Below are 23058 nucleotides of genomic sequence, written 5' to 3'. Positions count from 1 at the left end.
TTGTATTTTGAAAAAAATTTCGAAAAAAATAATTTTTCCGAAATCTTTTTACTTTTTTCGAAATAAGTGTTGATTTTGTATTTTAATAAAAATTTCCGAAAAAATAATTTTTTCGAATTTTTTTTACTTTTTTCGGAATAAGTGTTGATTTTGTATTTGTTGATTTTGTATTTTAATAAAAATTTCCGAAAAAATAATTTTTTCGAATTTTTTTTACTTTTTTCGGAATAAGTGTTGATTTTGTATTTTAATAAAAATTTCCGAAATAAAATATTTTTTTTGATTTTTTTTACTTTTTTCGGAATAAGTGTTGATTTTGTATTTTAAAAAATTTTTCGAAAGAATAATTTTGGCATGCTGGATTGGTTAGGTGGATGGTCATGTAAGCAAATCTAACCTACTTGGACTATCATGTCACGTTCCAATGAAGACTAAGAGTTTAAGGATATTTATGGTTCAAAATATAGTCGATTTGAATATTTTTAATAAAAAAATAAATAAAGAGTATTTTTAAACTATTTAAAATAGTTCAATAGTATTTTTGGCGTAGATATTTTTGGTCTAACGTTTCTGTGGATCTCGCATTACCGGGCTGTCTTAATTATTATTATATTATGCTACTTAACTATGAGGAATTTACATTGGGGACAAAATTTGGAGCATACCTTTCCCTAGCCGATTGCAAAACATTCAATCATCATCTACCAACCATAGGATCTTGTCATCTTGTGGGACCCTCTATCTCAGAGTTCAACAATTTTTACCTTCTCATCAGCCGCCATTTATTTTCTTTCATTTCTCGCCGACCCCTAAAAAGTTAGCTAATTTCTATCAGCAATGGCATCTTCTGCCATCGCTTCAAGTTCCGCAGCTTTCATCAATAAGGTAACAATTAAATTGTTGTTAAAATCAATATTTCTTGCATTTTGAGGATAAATTATGTTGACCCTTTTTCTGATATTCTTTTTTTTTTTTGGCAGAAAGATGTGGGTTTATCAGCTTTTTCTTCACAGTCTTCATTTTCAGTTCAAACAGCAAAGAAAAGGGTTTCCAAGAAAATAGTTTCTGTGATGACACCACAGCAGACTGAAAGAAAACCTGCTACCACTGGCTCAGTTTGTATTTTTTTGACTGTTTTGTGCTGTTTAATTGTAAAAAAAGTTTTGACTTTTTTAGTATTGGATTTTGGGTTTGATGATTTTTGATTGTTTTGTGCTCTTTAATTGAAAAAAAACTGTCTTTTTTAGTATTGGATTTTGGGTTTGTATTTTTTTGATTGTTTTGTGCTCTTTAATTGGGAAAAAAGTTGACTTTTTTAGTATTGGATTTTGGATTTGGTGATTTTTGATTATTGGGTTTGTATTTTTTGATTGTTTTGTGCTCTTTAATTGAAAAAAAGTTGGCTTTTTAACCACTGGATTTTGAGTTTTGGTGATTTTTGATTGTTTTGTGCTCTTTAATTGAAAAAAGTTGGCTTTTTTAGTATTGGATTTTTGGTTTGGTGAATCTTGATTACTGGCGTTGTAGGTTTGATTGTTTTGTGCTCTTTAATTGAAAAATAACCTGACCTTTTTACCATGGTTGATTTTGGATTATTTGGGCTTGTATTTTGAATGTTTTGTGCTCTTTCATTGAAAAAAGTTGGACTTTTTTAGTATTGGATTTCGGGTTTGGTGATGTTTGATTATTGGGTTTGTACTTCTGATTGGTTTGTGCTCTTTAATTGAAAAAGTCAACTTTTTTAATTTTACCATGAGGTTTCAGTATTGGTGATTTTTGATTATTGGTTGCATATTTTTTGCTTAGGTAAAGACTGGGATGACTACGACTGAGAAGATATTAGCTAAGGCTTCTGACAAACCTGAAGTGAGCCCGGGTGACAATGTGTGGGTCAATGTTGATGTTCTTATGACACATGACGTCTGTGGCCCCGGCTCTATTGGAATATTTAAGAAAGAGTTTGGACAGAACGCTAAGGTATTTGCTGCCAATAGTGTAGTGTTATTTTGCAAATTGATCGTGTTGCAATGTCAACCGAGTATTTGGTTTTGATTCTATTAATCGGAAACTGATTCTTGATTTGCGACTTTTCTTCAGTACCTGGTTATGTAACTTTAAGCACAGACCGGAATTTCTATAATGATCTGTGTTATGTAATGTGGAAATATGTGAATCAGAAATTGAAATTATGTAAACTATGCCGTTGTGATCTTTGTAGTTAGTGTCTTAGGTTCTTTCAGTTTCCGGTATAAGGGTAGGGATAGAATTCTGCATAACTAACTACAGTATGTTGTTTGCAGCATAAAATCTGCGTTACTACTCTAATCTGTTGTGTGTGATCAATACAATGTTTAAAACTTTGCATAACTAATGCAATATTTGGTTTTTGGATATTCAAACAATTGTTTTAGTAATAGTGTAATAGCGGCATAACTTTCTATGCATTATTTATTAAGAATAGGATGTGTAATAATAATATATATGTTACCAATACCTAGAGATTAGACTATCTACGAACAACAATGCTCTTAAACTAGGCAATACATACATAATAATATCTGTATTATTATTCTTTTATCTCTGTATTGTTGTTAACTGTAAAAATCCCTACGTTTTTTATTCATCGTATAACATTCCCTGTATCATAATCCTTGCATATACTTTGGACTTATTAAACTCGAGTCAGAATTTCTTTTGTTTGCCATGAGAAGTTTGAAGTCTAATTTACTGAATAAAAAATGTTTCAAGTCTAATCTATTTTGGAGATTTACTATGCTTTTTAAGACTGCAATCGTCTCCAATCATGACATTGTTGGCTTGTATAAATGGTTTTAGCTGATAGCTTAATTTCTTTTCATGTTGTGCATCTATACTAATTTCCTGTTATGAGGAAACATCACACTTTTATGAATTGGGATTGAGTAGTTTGCTTGTTCTTTATAACTTATTATCAAAGCAGGTTAATCCCTTCTTCCTTTTAATGTATTGTAATTAATCCTTAATTTGCTTTTGTTCAGTCATTGCTTTTAGCCATCTAGGCAGTTGGAGTAGAAGACTATCTTAATAATATTTCTGTAGATTATACTGAACTGAATAATTCCCAATGCTTTTGAAAGTTTTTGTGAACTAAACACTGTGTTTCTTTTTTATGAACTAAAAACTATGTTTCCAAGGCAAGAGCTTATTTTGTTGATTGGATACATTTATTCGAATTATATATCTCATTGATGCTTCCTTATTTCAATTTCATAGGTCTGGGATCGTGAAAAGCTTGTCATTATACCCGACCATTACATATTCACAACTGATGAACGAGCAAATCGTAACGTGGATATCTTGAGGGATTTCTGCACTGAACAAAATATTAAGTACTTCTATGACATTAAAGATCTTGGGAACTTCCGCGTATGGCTATTTCCTCTAAGACAATTGCTACTTATTATGTGCTCAGCTGAAGCTTTTACTTTGTTTATCTGCTCTTAGCAAATGGAAAACTAAATGTGTAATAACTATACAGGCTAATCCTGATTACAAGGGTGTTTGCCACGTTGCTCTTGCGCAAGAAGGTCACTGCAGGCCGGGAGAGGTGAATAGTTTTCCAGTATCCACTCTGTCGAGACGTTTTATTGTGTTGGCGTATGCTTTAACTTTAAGAAATCGTTATGTTTGTTCCCAGGTTTTACTGGGTACAGATTCCCACACATGTACTGCTGGAGCTTTCGGGCAATTCGCCACTGGAATTGGCAATACCGATGCAGGTTTTGTGTTGGGTACTGGAAAGATTCTGCTCAAGGTATGTGATTCTTATGTTTATGCTACATTTTTACTTTTTGTAGTCTCTTTGATTGCTGAGGGTCTATTTGGAATAGCCTCTCTACCTTCCCGAAGGTAGGGTAAAGGTCTGCGTACACACTATCCTCCCCAAACCCCACTTCCCGAAGGTAGGGGTAAGGTCTGCGCACACACTATCCTTCCCAAACCCCACTTGTGGGATTTCACTGGGTTTGTTGTTGTTGTTGTTGTTATAGTGTCTCTTCGACATTTTGCTTTTCATAGTTAAATAAGCTTTCTTTCCTAATGTACATAATCTTTGAAATTTAACATCTGTATGATACAGGTACCTCCAACTCTGAGATTTGTAATGGATGGTGAAATGCCCGATTACTTGCTTGCTAAGGATTTGATTTTGCAAGTAAGTAACCCATTAGATGCTCTACATTTCATTTATGTGTGCTGTTTTATGTGAATAGAAACAAGCAGCAAGTAATCTGTTATGTCACTTTTTCTGTTTTGCTACAACATTGTTCGATTTATAAAATTTCAGAGTTCAAATTCTTGTCCTTTGTTCCAAATTGCAGATTATTGGTGAAATTTCTGTGGCTGGTGCGACATACAAAGCAATGGAGTTTGTCGGCTCGACAGTTGAAAGCTTGAGTGTAAGTTTTTTTGATCTTGTTGATGGGAGTAACAAGGTAAGATCTTTAATTAATATTGGCTTTCGTTGTTTTAATAGATGGAAGAAAGAATGACATTATGCAATATGGTTGTTGAAGCTGGGGGAAAGAATGGTGTCATCCCAGCTGATAAAACGACGTATGACTATCTTGAGGTAAGTGGAGAAGCTGGGGAAGGGGGGGGGGGGGTTAAATTTTATCTCCTTAAATTGTTCCACTTCCGTGAATTTAATGACATCTGATACACGCTGTCAAAAAGATCTTATAACATTATATTCATGGGTGACTGAATTAAAAAAAACTGTATTCAGCTAATGTATTTTTATTTTCTGCTGTCACAGGGCAGGACTTCTGTGCCCTATGAACCTGTTTATAGTGATGAAGGAGCCAGGTATTTTACACCAAACACCATTGTAGCGATGTCACCAATTGATTCCATATTATTCTAGTGGTGCATTTTTCTCAGTGTTGGATTTATCTAAATTTTAACTTGATTCACGTAATTTCTGATACTTGAAATACTAGAACATGCAATAACATTTTTATTTATCTGATGCAACTCCTTTTCCTTTCTTCTTCTTCTTCCCCCTCCTCTTCCTCTTCTTCTTCCTCTTCCCCCTCTTCTTCTTCTTCTTCCCCCTCTTCTTCTTCCTCCTCTTACCCCTCCTCTTCCTCCTCTTCTTCCTCTTCTTCTTCCTCTTCCCCCTCTTCTTCTTCTTCCCCCTCTTCTTCCCCCTTCTTCTTCCCCTTCTTCCCCCTTCTTCCTCTTCTTCCTCCTCTTATTCCCCCTTCTTCCTCCTCTTCTGATTCTGATTCTGATTCTGATTCTGATTCTGATTCTGATTCTGATTCTGATTCTGATTCTGATTCTGATTCTGATTCTGATTCTGATTCTGGTTCTGGTTCTGGTTCTGGTTCTGAGCCGAGGGTCTTTTGGAAACAACCTCTTTATCTTCATTAGGTAGGGGTAAGGTTTGCGTACACACTACCCTCCTCAGACCCCACTTGTGGGAAAACAACTCTTTCATAAGGTTGCGCACTTGTAGTCATCTTCCAAATAACCTTCCTCTGTTCTCTTGTCTCACCAAAAAAGTATATTAGGTTATCATTTGTGAGTTCAAAATGGTATGACTTCTAAATTTACGCATTGTTTTTTGTATATCCAGATATCTTAAGGAGTACAGATTCGATATTTCAAAGTTGGAGCCCTTAGTGGCTAAGGTTAGTTATGTTCTAACCTTCTCTCTTTGGTGGATACATCAATAGTATTAACTGTATTAGGTTGTGTCTATATAATTCATAATTTGACAAAATTTGAACTTAAATTTTATATTTTCAAAAGATCAAGAACACTAGTACAGCGTTCTTTGCATATAGCATTAAGCTTGTCTTCTTGTTTAATACTTTGGTATTATTTGTTCTGGAGATAAGTTTCTTTTCACGTTGAATACTGTCTGCTCCAAATGTTCTAAATCTTCTGTGAATCCTGCAGCCTCATTCTCCTGATAATCGTGCTTTGGCAAGAGAATGCAAAGATGTCAAAATCGACAGAGTATATATTGGATCTTGTACTGGTGGAAAAACGGAGGACTTTATGGCTGCTGCAAAAGTTTTTCTAGCTTCGGTAAGATGTTACTCCATTTTTCTATATTTGACCATGTAGTTGTTGATTTGGGCACTCAGCAAAACATGGCTACCTCCACACCCTCCTATTAAGGGACATGTCCTCGGTAAGCTCTAGCAAGGATTGATATTCAACTAGGTGTGATTAAGACTTGGATGCAGTGGCGAGGCCAGAATTTTCGTCAAGGGGTGTCAAAATATAAAAGTAAACATACCAGGAAATTAAGGGGAGTCAATACATAGTGTATATATATGCATATAATTTTTTTTTACCTAACTACACAGTGTATTTTTCACGCGAAGGGGTGCCATTTGCCACCCCTTCCCATAAGGTGGCTCTGCCACTGCTTGGATGTTGTAATTAAAAAACTTAACTTAGGAGTGCTTATTGTGAGGAGTCCTTTTGTTTTGGTTAGAGACTTTTATGGCTATGTAGACTATATGTTTTGATTTAGAGAATCTCTAGTTACAGCGAACCACTATTTGCTTTAAAGACAAACTTTTTGGTAATGGAATGAAATTGGCTTGAATGGGAGCGAAATGAATATTGATGATTCAAATATGATCTAGCTTATTTCAACAAGTTTGGAATTGAGGCTTAGATGATTGATTAATTAACATCTTTACCTTCAAAATTTTATCCATTTTGATTTCTAGATTATGGTTGGACTCAACAGTTGACAACCTGACGCGCATGATATAATATTGCTGTCCATGTTAGGCTAGTTGTTGTTTTTTCTTTAGATTGTTGTTTTCCTATATTGGTGGAGTCAGTGTTGTCAAAAGCTCATTTAAGGCTCACTTTGCCTTGAAGCTCAGAAAAGCTCAGGATAGGTGCTTCGCCTCGCTTAAGCTGCACTTCAGTGTAGGCAAGGCACTAAGGTGTGTGCCTCATTGCCCATGAGTTCTATCTTGAATTGATTGGTATTAAAGGATAAATATTATCGGCAAATAGGTCTATTATTTGTTGATGAAGACATTAGGAATGATTGTCTCTTTTTTCTTGAATTGCATTTGTATTTTTTATTTTTTTCCTTAGTTGCGCCTTTTTTCACTAAAGCCCGCAGTTTAGTTGCGCTTTGCGCTTAAGCCCCGATCGACTTGGAGCGCTTTTTAGAGCTTTTCGCTTTATCAACACTGGGTGAAGTACACGCGTGCAATGATGCTTCACCATGTTTCACAATTATCTGAAATCATTCTGATTGCTCTGTCACTTCTTTTTGTGGCAATCTTAGCTCGTTTATTTATGTCACTTCTTCAATTATGTTCTTCAATTGATTCTAAATATTTGATGCTTTGTTTCTTTGTTATATAACTTAGAATATGGAAAGTGCAAGTTCTATGATGTACTTCCAATTAAGCAGGATATATTAGATCTTTCATGTTAAACAAATAACATTGTCTTTCGCAGGGTAAGAAGGTAAAGGTTCCAACTTTCCTTGTTCCTGCTACGCAAAAGGTTCGTTAATCTTATTTTTCATCCTGCTACTATCTTGGTATCTTAGCTGCAAAAATATCACTGCAGAAGTACCATACTATGTAAATGTTAAAAAACCGTTTCAGGTATGGATGGATGTATATAGCCTCCCAGTTCCAGGATCCGGCGGCAAAACATGTTCCCAGATTTTTGAGGAAGCAGGCTGCGATACACCTGCAAGTCCTAGTTGTGGAGCTTGTTTGGGTGGCCCTAAAGACACTTACGCACGCATGAATGAAGCTCAGGCAAGTTGTTAGTTGTTTTGTATGAATGGTTAACTTGCAATTAATATGCTACTCCCTCTGTTCCAATTTATGTGGCACGATTCGGAGTACGAGGGTCAAAGTTCTTAATTTTGACCGTGAAATTAGACATAGATTCTTCAAGCTTTTGAAAATAAAATTTACATTTTCGGAAATTACCTCAGAAGTATTATAAGTCATAGTAATTTAGTAGTACTCAAAATATTTATAAAATATTTAAGAAAAATATGGTCAAAGAACAACCTCATAGACTCCCCAAATTGTAATGTTACCACATAAATTGAAACAGACGGAGTACTATTTAGGTATATTTGACTCTTGAGTAAACATCACTAGCTTGTCTTGGACAAATAGGATATGTGATAGTAGATTTTACCTCGACCAAGAATAAGTTAATTCTATCTTATGCCATAGTTGAATATGCATTGGACACTTTACTAGCTGGAACATATTTTTATAAAGCTAGTTTATAGTGGTCACGTCATTGATATTTGATGTATTCTTATCGTAGTGTTTTCCTTGAGAATAATTATAAATGAAGAGATAGCTTCAGAAGTAGTGACATGAGAAAAATGTTTGTCTCTTCTTGTGATTAACCCTTTCTTAGAAATCATAAATGTTTCTTCTGTGTCTAGTATACAAATAATCGACAGCTATAATTAGCATTATGATATCTAGCACATAGACCGAGTCCATAATAGTTTAAAATAGCAAGAAATTGTATGAACTTCATTCGTTCTAGACGCAAAAGAAACATGCCAACCCCAACTTATTTGGGAGTGAGGCGTGCTATATGTTGTAGTTGTGATGTTAGGAGGTTATTGGCGGGCAGGGGCAAAGCTAGAATGGGTTACAGGTTTGGCCAAACCCGATAATTTTGGTCCAAACCCTGTAATTGTCTTAAACAATCCATTCAATATGTACAAAATTATTGACTTAGACCCCAGTAACTTAAAATGGACTAGAATCCCGAACCTATGACTTCAAATCATGGCTCCACCTCTGTTGGCGTTGGTAATTGGAATCCCGAAACCAGTACAAAATTTTGCATGCTATGTTACTTCTCCTTGGCGGTCTCTAGAACCCATGTTCTCCAGATGCAGAACCTTTCTATTGATGATTTTGAGAGTCAAGCCTGTCACTGGGATATAGGTCGTTACCTGACATTACGAATGATTGTTTTGCAGGTCTGTGTATCAACTACGAATAGGAACTTTCCTGGTCGAATGGGACACAAGGAAGGCCAGATATATCTTGCATCGCCGTATACAGCTGCAGCATCAGCATTGACTGGTTATGTCACTGATCCCAGAGAGTTTTTGCAGTGAAGCGCTTTGATTAACTCGTTTTAGGAGTTGGAAGTATGTTGTATCACTAATAGATGAGTTGCAGCTTAAACTCTTATGCTTAGGTATACCGAAAAGGGCAGCGCGCAATGTGTCTTTTTTCTCTTGTTTACTCCAGGAAATGAATGTTCTGAAATGAAATGAGGAGTCCTTCTATTATGTCTTCTTTGTTGTATTACTGGAGTCTAATGGTTATTGCACGGGGACAAGAATTTGCTTGTCATAATAATATGCTGATTTATGCTTTTTTGAAAGCTAAACTAATGACTTTTGTTTTGGGGTATCATCACTTTTAGCCCTCGACATAAGTTATTTACATCTGATAGCCGAAAAAGTGTAAAATTTGTATAGATTTTATATGTATACAAAAAATAGACGAAATTATATATATATATATATATATATATATAATTTCGTCTATTATTTTTACAGCGGCTATACAATGTCTTCCTTTGCTTGTTAAGCCCAAATCTTATGAATGTTGCCTTCTATAGAAACTCTTTTACCTCAAATATTAGAAGGCTTGTCTACACCTGTGATCAAAATAGATAAGTATCTCTGGTCGATTCTAGAAGAGGAAATAGGCGGTTTTCAAATTTAGAAACACACATAGCTTTGTAACAATCACGGGTGTGGCTTAGTGGTTAGTGAAGTAGAAAAAAAGGTTTTGAGATCAACATTTAAAACATGATGCGACTTTTTCCATTTGCCTAAGTTTGGATGTACAGAAGAAAGACGACTAAGGTTCATAGTGTCTTTTTCCCATTTGTTCAAGTCTAAATGTATGGAAAGGAGAAAGTGCGTGCAAGTTGGTACAGACTACCACTATCAAAAAGGGGTATAAATCAAAAAGAAGAGAATATAATTATGAGAAATTCCGCTAAAGAAAACCATATATTATTTTGACAAATTCTGCTCCTGAAAATCCAAAGGAAAAGGATAGTTACAGCATTGTAAATAAAAATAATAATGAACAAGTTTAGTGAAATGAGCGACCTAAACAACAAGATTCCCCAATTAAATTCCTCAATACCAATATATCATTCTTCTTGCACTGGGCCTTAAAATCTAATTGGGCTTGGTCTTGGAATTGGGCTTTTAAAGCCATGATCGACTAGCAGTTGATGGGCTACGATACTTGTTGTTAAGACTTCTCCTTTGAGGCTTACCACAAATGCATTGGCATTCAAACCCACAAATATTACCAAAGCAAGAAAACAAGCTACTCCCTCCGTCCGAATGCCTTCTCGGGTGACGTCCGGTCGAATGATAGCTGCTTGAGGCCATCCCACGATCGTATATCGGTGGAAGCTCCGTTCGCCACCTCTCGAGCTTCGATCGGAGCCCCTCGGTGCTCTCATCTAAGCTCCAACCATCCAAGACTGAGCTCTTTTTATCATCCAATGGATATCTCTTTTCGACCAATGCAGCTGCCACTTCAGATGCTGAAGGCCCAATTTCGGACTCGGACCAAAGAGAATTTGCCTTTAATGGGCCTCCATAAACAAACTTGCCATTTTGCATTGGGCCTTTTGGGCCTCCATATTCATTTCCACTATACTTCACAATGGGCTTTCCAATTTGTGGTATTGGTGTCTCTTTAGGTTTTTCACCAACTCCTAAGCCCTTGGACTTTGTAACTGATTGATCATCAATTACTTTAGTTGTGGGCTCATTTTTGTTACCCATTTCTAACTCAATAAGTTTGAGTTTGGGCTTGGGCTTTTTATTATTAGGCCAGTTATAACTAGATGACTCTTTGCTCACAATTGAATCACTCAAAACAGAACCTGATTTACCTTTTTTACTTTCTGATTTTGGTTTCTCCCTTAGCTCTGCACCACTAATAACAGAACTTGCTTTCCCCTTCTTTTTTATCATATGAGTCGGAGGCTCAAATGAAATACTAAGTATTGAGCTCTCTTTATCTTGAGCTTTAGCCTTTATTTTAGAGGGAACTGCAACTAATGAACTATTACCCATAGAAATGTCATCGAACGTGACACGTTCGCTACGTTCACTCTTTGATCGACGTAATATAGGTTTTAAAGTAGTGACATTGTTGGTGTTACTGTTGTTGTTGTTGTTGCTGCTGCTGCTGGTGCCGGTGTTGTTCTGCTTGCTTTCGTTATTGCGTGGTAGATGTGTATCTTCTTCCATCAAATCGCGATATCCAACTGCTGACGTGCTCATTTGCCTATATAGTGGCATACTTCTCATAGATCCATCAAGCAACGCCACACCGATGTTCAATATACCTTGAGGACGACCTGATGGACGACGTATCTACGTACACCAAAATAGATAGATCTTTAAATGTCAATTAAGATAATTCAATTGAACAAATATTGAACTATATGTTAAGTAATTATCATCATACTCACAAATTAATTAATTCAAAAACTTTAACAGAATTCTTAGCTACATATAGTTTTTAATAAAAACATGTACATTTGTTAAGGAGAATAATGATAAACAACATATACTTATGTCGACTTGTTGATACCTAACTCATGATATGTAATGTTAAGCTATTGTCACATTCATTAAAAGGGGTGAAATTTATTTGGAATTTCTGCACAAATTTATAGAAAATAAAATGACATTTAGAAAGGTAAATCGGAGAAAAGAAGACAAAAAAAGAAATTAAACAATAGAGGAGATCAAAGAAAATATCTCAATTGATTGCATGCATGCATGAAACTACGTATGTACGTAACCAAATAATGTTAGTGATAAATAGCCAAGAAATAGCATATGAAGAAAAAAAAGGAATGAACAAACAAACCTGCAGTGCAACAAAACGCATTCCGAGATGGTGATTATGGTGGCCGTAAGCTCGAATAGGAGGAATTAGGTTTCCGACGAGGACACGAACCGTTCCGATGAGCGAGTCTCGGAACCAATGGACAGAAAAAATCTCAATGTGGACAGCGGATGTGTCTTGTCGGAGAAATTCCTCGTCCACTCGAAAAACAAACTTGTCGTTCCACGTAGGGTTGTTGCCACCTTCGACATCAACGCCCGTGGTGAGTTTTTGCGTCGGATGGATCCACGCGGTGACGTAGGTTTTCATTTTCTTGGACGTAGGTTCCAAATCTTGGACGGATATGATGTTAATTTCCAAGAGTTGGAATGGTTTTAACATTCCCATCTTGGAAATTGGTGGCATTTTGAAAAAATAAGAATAATCGTGATCGTGGTGATAGAAAGAAGAGGTTTCGCTCGTCGTCCGACTGAAAAGGACGACGAGGGAAAGGTTTTGGGATGGACGTGGAGGAGAGACCCCAAGTGAAATTGGGGTAAGAGAAGAAGGTGAGCTCTCGAGAGAACATTAAAGCAACATATACAATGAATTAAGTTAGAATCAACTTTGTGTTTTACATAATATACCGTATTGACGCAGAGATTTTCTTTTTATTGTTTAAATGTTATTAAGTTAAAAGGGCATCACTATATGGACCTTACTTTTAGGCAAGAATTTAGTCATACGTGGGATTTTCCTTAAAGAATTTAGTCTTCTTCGACTTGTGTATTTCTTGTCATAATTTGATGTATGCAATACACCTTATGTTATATCATAAGGGTTATATCATAAGGGTTGCGGCGAAATGAATATGACCCTCCACTTTTAATTAAAATTCTCGGGTTCAAGTATAAGAATGAAAAATATCCTGATGTAGGCTACGTGTAAATATACCAAAATTTGGGGCCACCAATAAAGTCATATTTGCATTGCACAAAAAAATATAAAATTTATCCACTTCGGAACATACATCACAATTGTGTATGAAGTTTTATAAGATTTAAAGTTCTTCAATCGCTTCAATGTGCAACTTCAAAATTGGATCTGAAATTCTTCTATCGTTTCATTACAACTTCAGAAAAATCGGATCTGAAGTTCTAATTTATCGCTTCAAAGTGCAACTTTAAAATTGGATCCGAAGTTCTTCTACTGCTTCAATACAATTTCAGAAAATCGAGATATGAAATTCTTCTATTGCTTCAATACAACTTAAGAATATTAAATATGAAGTTCTTTTATAGTACTCCAGACACCACTTCAGATGATACAATACAAAACTTCATAACCGGTGGCAGGGGCGGATCTATGAAGAGCATAGGCGTGATACGCCACCCGTTCGCTCGGGTAAAATTTGATGTATGTATTGATATTTTACACCACAAAACGTATATAATTAAACGATGGCACCCAGAGAAGCAAATACACTCCAGGTGCCACGGTTTAGGTGCAAACTTTCCATCTGCTTGATGTAGGATTGATTCTCACTTGCTTGCTTTCCCACGCTACTTTCTACTTGTTCCCTTTTCTGTCTTCTTTTTCTACCCCTTTTCTTTGTTTCTTTTAATTCTTCAATGTTCATCTTTGCATTCTCTCTCTTGGTAGCTATTTTTTTTTTATTTATCAAATTATATATTTGCTTCCTTTTTGTTTTTCTAGATCTTTATTTGAACATGATTTTAATCATTTTCTCTTTGTATCCTTCTAATATACATTATTTTTTTCTTGATTTCCAAATATATTTTAGAATGATAGTATCAACAAAGATAATATAAATCTAGCTATATGTAGATTGAAGAGATGTATTTGTTTATTTTAAATTTATATTTTTATTTATGTCTTTTCATTATATTATTCATAATTTGAGTCACGAAATTAGATCGCATTGAAATTTATTCAATTTGGTGATCACCTATTTATTTATGCACCAAAGGTCTTGTCCATTGAACTAAATTATTCAAAATGGATCGAATCGACCCGAATCAAATTAATTCAAAATGGATCGAATCGACTAAATGCACACCAATTCAATCAACAGTGATAAATTTGTATTAAAATAGTAGTACCCGCATTCATCAAATCCTAGATCTACCTCTGACCAGTGGAGCTAGGATTGGGTGGTAGATGTACATTGTTCAGTGGTATTGGAGATTAAGTGTGGTATTTTTTCAGGTGGTTTCACAATGGAGCTTGCGAATGGCTTCAGGTGATTTCCATGGTGTTTGGTAGTACTGATCTGGTGGTGAATAATAGTGAGGAAGTAAATGTCACGATCCCAATTTTCACCCGTAGGGTGTCATGATGTCACCTAATCTCTAAGACTAAGTAAGCCTAACAATTTGCGGAATAACTGAATATAAAACTGAAACTCAAATCTCAACAAGTGAAGTAAGTAAAACTGCAGTTTAAAATAATTACAACTCCCAAAACCCGGTAGAAATAAGTCACAAGCTTCTAAGAGAAAATATTATGTATCTCTATACATCAGAGTCTAAACAGAATAAGGAAAAACAACATAACAAAGATAGAGGGAGACTCTGAGGTCTGCGGACGCTGACACATGTACCTTGAAGTCTCCACGCACAGGCTATCTCACTGGTATCTGGCATGGTAGGAAGAACCTGGATCTGTACAAAAAATGTGCAGAAGAGTAGCATGAGTACACCACAGTGGTACCCAGTAAGTGCCAAGTCTAATCTCGGTAGAGTAATGACGAGGTCAGGTCAGGGCCCTACTGGAATAAAAAGAAAAAACGGTAGAAGATATAATAATATAATGAAACAACTAAGAATTTAACAATGAGAAATTTCAGAAAGGTAACAACACAACAAATAGAAATAAACGACAGGGGCGCTCCCGAGGTATCGCCTCGTAGTCCCAAATGTAAATACACAACAGGGGAATCTCCCGAGGTACAACCTCGTAGTCCCAAAAGTAAATATGCAACAAGGGGATCTCCCGTGGTACTGCCTCATAGTCCCAAAAATAAATATGGAACATGAGGTTCTCCCGAGGTAGCGCCTCGTAATTCTAAAAGTAAATATACAACTCTTAACCTATGGAACAATGAATTTACAGCAAGGAATCATACAAGACCGAATACAAGATCATAGAGACAAGTAATTTAACTAAGCATATTGTACATATTTCAAGTAAAAGTTAAGACATATAGATATACAATACTAGGCTAAACACGTCACCGACACGTGCTAAGGCAACTCAGTTAAAGTTAAAGAATTTAAAAGAGGACTTCCCATCAAGAACCGGAATTTCTACATCAAAACCAAACTTTTTTCTGTTTTCTTTAATGGTTGTCCAAGAAGGGACTGACTATAAAAACTTGAAATTCTTACACGTATATCTTCTATGAAGACACGTGGCTTTTCCCTATTCTCTAAGATGTTCCCAATTTTTATTATTTTATTTTATTTTTATGGTATTCCCAATAGTTTTTGTATCTACATATACAGTCAAACCTTTTTATAACAATCTCGTTTGTTTCAAAATTTTTGACTACTATAATGAAATGATGTTATAGAGGACATATATTATAATATAATATTCGATTCAGAGAATAACTCGACTTTTATAATGAATGTCTATTATATAGGGATGGTGTTATAGAGATGTATTGCTGAATTACCTCATCGTAGTTTCATCGCACTCCCATATCTTTACATGCACCACCATCTACTATAATAAGAAGAAACAAATCAAAGGTAGGCTACATTATATATCACACTCTCCCATCCAAATTCTTTAGTGGGATATTTTTTTTCCACTTCTGACTGATATGTTTAGTCATACGTTTACTTTAAATCTTATATTTTTATGAGTCTTTTAGTCCTCATGAAAATTCTTATACGGGTAGAAACATAGAAAAATCTAGTAACTTAATAGTATTTATTTTGTATAATATTAATCTAAAATAAATTTAAATTAAAAAAATATATTTAGTGAGGATTCATATTAACTACCAAATTATCATTTTTGAACACTTTATTTAGGATCTCCATAGAAGTATCAAATCAAGTTTTCTCAGTCTCAAGCAACAGCCATAGATCACACCATACAAATAATGCTCCTAAGCTCATCAACTCCAGTTTCACAAACACTTTTTCCAGAAAGTCCAAAGAGATTTTGATAATACCTCTGATCACTATATTGGCACAGTCTTATTTCACCCTTCAAACCATCTGTGTTTTTATTCAGGCAACACCGAATTCAGCCCAAAAATCAGTAATCTTCGTCGAAAATCGATCCGGAGAGCTCAATCTGATGGGAATTTAAAAGGGTTGGTGTCAAGTTCTGATCTTGACCAAGTGGATATAGATCAGATCAAAGGTAGTTTCAAGATCTTGTCATAAGCAAGAGAAGATAATAATGTTGCAAACAGAACCATCACTTTCTATTTATAATCAAGATTTTGAGGAGTTCAATGATGGAAAATTGGTGAAGTCTGTTACTATAGGAAATGATATAGCGGATATAGTAATTAGTGATGATTTCAGCTTTGGAAAAAGAGTTATGGGGCTGATAGAAGAAGATGATAATGAAGAATTAGGTGAAGGGAAACAAGATAAAGAAAGAGTCTTGGATGGATTTAAAGACAATATGGGAGTTGAAGGAGGAAGTGAAGAAGTTGGTCTAATGTACCTTGCTTCTCGATTTGGAATTAATGACAATGGCATAGACAATAGTGGTGTTGTGACACCTAATTTTGAAACTTAGTGAAAATCTTGACTCCACCGCTACATGATTCTAACTCTATACCTTCAAATAAAACACATTTAAATTTGGACAATTAGCGAAAATCCTGACTCCGCTATTGCATGGTTCTAACTCTATACCTTTCAGATTTTGAAGAAAATGGAGATATTGAAGCGCATTATAAGAGGTCGCTCCAAGAATATCCTTCCAACCCTTTGTTTTTAAGGAACTATGCTCAGCTCTTGCAGGTCGGTCTATTGACTCTATTCACCATTCCATTGAGAGTCTTTTTATATTTTATGTTTATGAACATGGCCAATTCTCTTTGTACCGTGCACAATTTCTCTAAGATTTGACAATTGTGAAGTCTTCATTGAGGGCTATAACTGTAAAGTTAGTATTTTAATAGTCTATAGGCTACTTCAAAGATTATGTGTTCCTTATAGATTGCATAAAAACATGCAAGAGCAATCATTGGGCTTGTGTTCTCAGATGCCGACGATGTATTACTGTGCAAACTGAACATATCCAAAAGAACTCTGATATGTAAAGTATGATTGAAAGAGGTCAAGAACAGTGACAAGAAATGTCCTCGACTCTTCCCTCCGATTTCAGCTGAAGATAATGATGGTTGAAATTGATAAAAGGAAGTGTGTGTGTGTGTGTTCTTTTTTTAGTGGTCTTAGCATAATTTATTTTGTCCATAACATATTTATGAATGATTCGGAAGGTCATAGCCTCATAGGGACGCACAATACGTCCTGATATAATTGTTATTTGGTTCTAATTTTTCTGGTGTAATTCAACAAGATCTGCTCTTAAAAGATTTAGTAGTGATTTGGCTGGATGAAGCATACACGGAATTGTGACGACGTATGCTGTTTTACCCTTAAAAACTCTATTCTTGTTTCCACATAATGAGATTTAGTCCAATGCTTGGTTCTCTTCTGATATTTGTGTCGTTTATAAACCTTCTGCAACTTTGACAGTCAAAAGGTGATCTTTCCGGGGCTGAGGAATATTACTTTCAAGCTACACTAGCAGATCCAAAAGACGGGGATATCTTATCTCGGTATGCTAAATTGGTGTGGAGGCTGCACCATGATAAAAATAGAGCATTGAACTACTTTGAACGTGCCACTCGTGCTAATCCTGAAGACAGGTAATAATAATCTGTAGTTTTGAATCCTTACTTATCGTGAGAGGACAAGTCTACGGGGTATTAATATTGATTTTTTGTTTCCCTCAATGTCCTCGCAGCATATGCTAGTTTTCTTTGGGAGATTAATGATGATGACACTGAGAACGAGCACGATACAAACACACCCTGCAATCAAACTAAGGGTACTTTACAGAAGAAGTTATACTATATTTCAGGACATGGATTGTAAAGGAGATAACAGACCAGTAACTCCTCCATTGCATCTTGCAGCAGGATTTGGGATTGGAAGTGGTAATATTGGTGATGGAAATGCTGATTATTACTACAGGAGTATGATTCAAGAAAATCCGAATAGCGCGTTGTTGTTAAGAAACTATGCTCAGTTCCTTGATCAGGTAATGTCCCTTATTCTCATTCTAGGTTACCACTTATACATCCTTCATGTGCTTAAAGTGAGATCCATTTTTCCTCTTGCTTATTGTTCTGAGGATGTCATCAAATAAACATGTGAAATACTTGCTTTCGTTTAGTTTTTCTTTAGATCATCTGAGTAGTCCAATTAGTGTCGAAAACAGTATATGTACGTGGGCTTTTGCGTCATTGGTAATGATAATGACATGAGTTGAGCTTAAATCGAGAAGTGAGGATTCATATAGCTGACCCCAACTTGTTTGGGACTGAGCATTGTTGTCGTTGTTCATGTTGTTTATGAGCTCTCGCCTCAATCAAAATGTGTGCAAATACAGACAACAAATGAAAATAGACTACCTTGAGACACTTATAGCATACTTTTTCAAGCGGAAAACTCTACATTGCATTGAAATGAATATTATTAGATGTAACTTGTAAGTTTATATTTGTCATTATGCTTCTTGTTATTGGCCTGGCAGTGTAAGGGAGATTTAAAAGGAGCTGAAGAATACTACTCTCGCGCAATATTAGCATATGCTAACGATGGAGAAATTATTTCACAGTATGCAAAGTTGATATGGAAACTTCATCACGACCAAGATAAAGCCCTGGGCCGGTTCATATCGAGGTCCTCCGATAAGAGCCATCGGTTCTTCTTTTCACAGAAACAGGTAAACAATGAACTGTGTCGAGCCATAAAAAATCTTCCAATTATAGAAATATTAACTACTACTTTAATACAACTACAACCATAAAGTACCTATGGAATTGAAGACAGATTCCTTTTAGTTTGATTACTACAATGGAATGGTGGAAAGTGCTTCACTGATAACATTAGTAGGAGAAGAATGAAGATTAACATTCTGCATATTTATTATGCTGTTTCACATCAAGTTCATTAATTCTCATATCGCGATGGAGCCCATCTTCAATGATTTCAACTTAATCAAATATTTCCGATATGGAACATAGGACAGTGTGGAACAAACACTCCTTCGCCAAATATTACACTATATGTTAAATTGTCTGGTGTGTTTACTTCTTTATACTTTGACATCCTTAGTGAAAAAACCTGGCTTCGCCATTGTTACATAGATATATGTGTAAAATACTACTACTAAATTTTTGAGAAATGTTCAATTCTGGACCCATAATAACAATACATTATGGTGCTAATATAAGAATCTTAATGGTTGAACTCGTCAAGTTTATATTCTCGATTCGTCTCTATTCATTGTGAAGCTATGCGGTTTTGCTTTCAGCGATATACTTGCAGCATATGCTAGATTTCTGTGGGAAACGTGTTGGGAAAAATAATAATCCCGCCCATAAATAATATCCACGGCAGATAATAATAACACAAGAGAGTAACAACGACACCAACTCTTTTAATGGGGTAAAATACAATACCCGAGCGGAGCAATATAACCACTATAATATTACAACTTAGTAGTGTCAAGAGACTACTACAATTTTGAAAGAAATAACACTCTTTATTTAAAAAATACCTCACTACAATATTACTCACACTCACTATTTATCTCACATACTACAATCTGTGGATTACTCTCTCTAACTTCTATTGCTTATCTCTTATTTTGGTGTAATTGAAATGAATAATGGAGGCCTCTATTTATAGTAAGAGATGCCGTCCAACTACTACAAAGAAGATGGCTTGTTGTTGATTTAGTTTTTAACAAAGTTAGGCACCTCCCATCCCATTTTTCTTCTTTTCATTTTGTTTTCTTCAATATGAACCCCACGAATCTCTCCCTTAATTTTTCTTTTACTTTTTCATTCTAAGACTTGATCTCAATCTCTGAAAATTCTCAAACTTAAGAGGCTTTGTAAAGATATCTGCAGCCTGATCATGAGACTTCACATATTAGAGCTTGACTTCCTTCTTGGCAATGCACTCTCTGATGAAGTGATATCTTGAATCTATATGCTTGCTTCGATCATGATACACCGGATGCTTGGCGAGTGCCTGTGCAGATTTGTTATCAATATAAATCTCTGCAGCTTCAATTTGTGGCAAATTGAACCTCTTCAATAATCTTCTTAACCAAATAGCATGATATGTACATGATATTGCTGTTATATATTCAGCTTCACAAGTCGAGAGAGTAACTATGGACTGTTTCTTTGAACTCCAAGAAATAACAAAATCACCCAAAGAAAACACTAAGCCAGTTGTGCTTTTTCTATCATCAATATCTCCCGCATAATCACTATCATAAAATCTCATAAGGTTGAAATCATTAGAAGAAGAATAAAATAACCCAAAGTCGATTGTACCTTTTAGGTAACGAAGAATTCTTCTAGTGATCTTTAAGTGAGTGGAGGTAGGAGCTTCCATGAAGCGGCTTACTACTCCAACCGCAAAGAGTATATCTGGCCTGGTACAAGTCAAGTACCTCAAACTTCCCACAAGACTTTTAAAAAATATGGGATCCACTTTTTCTCCTTCATCAAACTTGGACAATTTTGTCCCACTCTCCATCGGTATGTTCACGGGGTTGCGATCGAGCATGTTGAACTTCTTCAATATCTCTTTTGTATAGCTTTATTGAGAGATAAAAATTTCACCCTCCATCTGCTTCACTTTTACGCCCAAATAGTATGACATGAGCCCTACGTCTGTCATATCGAACTCACGAGACATATCTTTCTTAAAAGATTGAAACAAACTTGGGTTATTACCCGTGAAAATAAGATCATCAACATAAAGACAAACAAGTAAGATATCTCCATTAGTATGAGCTTTAAGATAAAGAGCATATTCATGGAGATAACGAGTAAACCCATTGTCTTGAAAATACTTGTCGATGCAACTATTCCATGCTCGTGGGGCTTGCTTTAATCCATATAAAGAGTGATCAGGTAAGAATAATCATTTGTGTGACTTAGTATGAGACTTGCTTTACATGTAAATTTAGTTCTGCCTCTATTTGGCCTTTTTCAAATACTTTAAGATGTATGTTCGCTTTAACATATAAATCTTGGTTGGGGTTCTTATAGATTTGATGGCCAAACAACATTATTCTTTCTTATAGTTATGTATTTCTACTCTTATAGAATTATTTTTGTTCATTGATTCAAAGTTAACTTCCCAACTTGTTTAATTGAGGCGTAGTTGTTATTAATTGAAGACAAACTTTGGAATATAACAAGAGGTCTTCTCTACTGCATAGATGATACTTGTAAAAAAGGCTACATTACATATATTCTTTACTTGCTAATATGTTAAGCATCGGTGCACTAAGGGCTACATTACATATATTCTCTACTTGCTAATATGTTAAGCATAGAGGGCAGCTCGGTGCACTAAGCTCTAACTATGCGCGGGGTTCGGGGAAGGGTCGGACCACAAGGGTTTATCGTACGCAGCCTTATTCTTCATTTCTGTAAGAGGCTATTTTCACGGCTCGAACCCGTGACCTCCTGGTCACGGGGCAGCACGCAACTTTACCAGTTACGACAAGACTCTCCGTTAAGCATGGGATGTAATTTTAACTTCAACGGCTTGCTAATACATTTCTCATTTTATAAATGCATAGGTGACTACATCAGACAATATTCTTGTCTCAATTCAAGAGAGTATCAAATGGGCAGACACACAAGTGAATTGGAGAAGAAGCTCCTTGAAAAAAGTAGCAGAAAGAGTGGAAGACAGTTGAAGAAGAAGTGAAGAAATCTCTTGTTGTTCTAAACTTAGTTAGATTTTACTTAGGCATACACTTGGAATTAGTTATAGGGATCTTCTTTTCATAGTATTTTACTTTAGTTCAAATTGTCTATGGTGAATGACATTTGGATGTATATATTTTGGAATTGGATGGTTATGGCTTCAGGTATAATGAAATGAATATTAGCTTTTGCACTTATAGCAAATGTGCTTTCAATATTAAGTACAAAGATCATTGTGTGTTTTCGACATTAGCCGGATGTGTTGCACAAGTGTAAGTAGAAACTGATACTATTGACATTTGATAATAGTGGTTAATAAATATCACTTTTTATTACTCACAAGTATTCTAAATGTCAGAAATTTCAATCCGATGTTTCATAAATAGTCAGTAAATAAATGTTATAAATTCTTTACCGACATTAATATAGATGTGTCGTAGCCCTTATTTCTTGTAGTGGTGAGAACTTACACAAAAAGATATTGGTTCCTATATTTTGTCGAGACATGGGACTAAGGGACATGTCTGGATTTTATTCTCTTGGACAAATAAATCGACTGTATTTGGTTTTAATACTTTGTATTTTCCAATTCGTTTAATTTGTGCTCCTTTTAACTGATGATTACTGCTAACATCTTATAGATTCATCAAAAGCTAGACAAGTATTGAATACCACGTTGTTGGAAAAAATAATAATTTCGCCCATGAATAATATCCACGGTAAATAATAATAACACAAGAGAGTAACAACGGCACTAACTCTTTTAATATGGTAAAATACAATATTCGAGCAGAGCAATATAATCACTATAATATTACAATTTAATAGTGTCAAAAAACTACTATAATTTTGAAAGAAATAACACTCTTTATTTAAAAATACCTCACTACATATTACTCACACTCACTATTTATCTCACATACTACAATCTGTGAATTACTCTCTCTAACTTCTATTGTTTTTCTCTTATTTTGGTATAATTGAAATGAAGAATGGAGGCCTCTATTTATAGTAAGAGATGTCGTCCAATTACTATAAAGAAGATGACTTGTTATTGATTTAATCCTATAATTTTTCAACAAAGTTAGGCACCTCCCATCCCATTTTTCTTCTTTTCAT

At 35.2% G+C, this 23058-nt stretch overlaps 3 protein-coding genes across 6 annotated transcripts; 2 read left to right on the top strand and 1 right to left on the bottom strand.

Annotated features, from left to right (window-relative positions):
- Positions 1-623: 623 nt before the first annotated feature.
- On the top strand, positions 624-9423 carry LOC104113497 (3-isopropylmalate dehydratase large subunit, chloroplastic-like). Its single transcript, XM_009623675.4, has 15 exons — positions 624-885; positions 981-1115; positions 1807-1977; positions 3253-3405; positions 3518-3586; positions 3677-3793; positions 4118-4192; positions 4359-4436; positions 4514-4609; positions 4796-4845; positions 5621-5675; positions 5947-6078; positions 7489-7536; positions 7641-7799; positions 9005-9423. The coding sequence occupies exons 1-15, from the start codon at positions 838-840 to the stop codon at positions 9143-9145; spliced, it is 1527 nt and encodes a 508-aa protein (XP_009621970.1). The 5' UTR covers positions 624-837; the 3' UTR covers positions 9146-9423.
- A 621-nt stretch (positions 9424-10044) lies between these two features.
- Positions 10045-12547, bottom strand: LOC104113496 (uncharacterized). Its single transcript, XM_009623674.4, has 2 exons — positions 11952-12547; positions 10045-11449 (listed from the first exon to the last, which is right to left on the bottom strand). The coding sequence occupies exons 1-2, from the start codon at positions 12333-12335 to the stop codon at positions 10262-10264; spliced, it is 1572 nt and encodes a 523-aa protein (XP_009621969.1). The 5' UTR covers positions 12336-12547; the 3' UTR covers positions 10045-10261.
- A 3400-nt stretch (positions 12548-15947) lies between these two features.
- On the top strand, positions 15948-22128 carry LOC104113495 (uncharacterized). Of its 4 annotated transcripts, none has more exons than XR_011411082.1 (6): positions 15948-16924; positions 17666-17838; positions 17937-18020; positions 18112-18233; positions 18729-18920; positions 21810-22128. XR_011411082.1 is itself a non-coding variant. In XM_009623673.4 (6 exons), the coding sequence occupies exons 4-6, from the start codon at positions 17940-17942 to the stop codon at positions 21927-21929; spliced, it is 606 nt and encodes a 201-aa protein (XP_009621968.1). In that variant the 5' UTR covers positions 15953-16310; positions 16824-16924; positions 17666-17838; positions 17937-17939; the 3' UTR covers positions 21930-22128. The 4 variants fall into 4 exon arrangements, 2 of the variants coding, with proteins under 2 accessions (XP_009621968.1, XP_009621967.1); XR_690224.4 differs by having other exon boundaries at positions 18109-18233; XM_009623673.4 differs by having other exon boundaries at positions 15953-16310; positions 16824-16924; positions 17937-18233.
- Positions 22129-23058: the final 930 nt, after the last annotated feature.

The sequence above is a fragment of the Nicotiana tomentosiformis genome, chromosome 9, assembly GCF_000390325.3.
Source record: "Nicotiana tomentosiformis chromosome 9, ASM39032v3, whole genome shotgun sequence".
NCBI lineage: Eukaryota > Viridiplantae > Streptophyta > Magnoliopsida > Solanales > Solanaceae > Nicotiana > Nicotiana tomentosiformis.
Note: the sequence above shows the minus strand (reverse complement) of the source record. Positions and strands in the feature narration are given on the sequence as shown.

Bases quoted from the DNA above. Each gene is read 5' to 3' on its own strand.
- LOC104113497 (XM_009623675.4), top strand. From the start codon at position 838: ATGGCATCTTCTGCCATCGCTTCAAGTTCCGCAGCTTTCATCAATAAG. The intron at 3,587-3,676 runs GTGAATAGTTTT...GTTTGTTCCCAG, and splicing joins GTCACTGCAGGCCGGGAGAG to GTTTTACTGGGTACAGATTC. The intron at 3,794-4,117 runs GTATGTGATTCT...TGTATGATACAG, and splicing joins CTGGAAAGATTCTGCTCAAG to GTACCTCCAACTCTGAGATT.
- LOC104113496 (XM_009623674.4), bottom strand. From the start codon at position 12,335: ATGCCACCAATTTCCAAGATGGGAATGTTAAAACCATTCCAACTCTTG. The intron at 11,450-11,951 runs GTTTGTTTGTTC...TGGTGTACGTAG, and splicing joins TGCGTTTTGTTGCACTGCAG to ATACGTCGTCCATCAGGTCG.
- LOC104113495 (XM_009623673.4), top strand. From the start codon at position 17,940: ATGCTAGTTTTCTTTGGGAGATTAATGATGATGACACTGAGAACGAGC. The intron at 18,234-18,728 runs GTAATGTCCCTT...TTGGCCTGGCAG, and splicing joins ATGCTCAGTTCCTTGATCAG to TGTAAGGGAGATTTAAAAGG. The intron at 18,921-21,809 runs GTAAACAATGAA...ATAAATGCATAG, and splicing joins TCTTCTTTTCACAGAAACAG to GTGACTACATCAGACAATAT.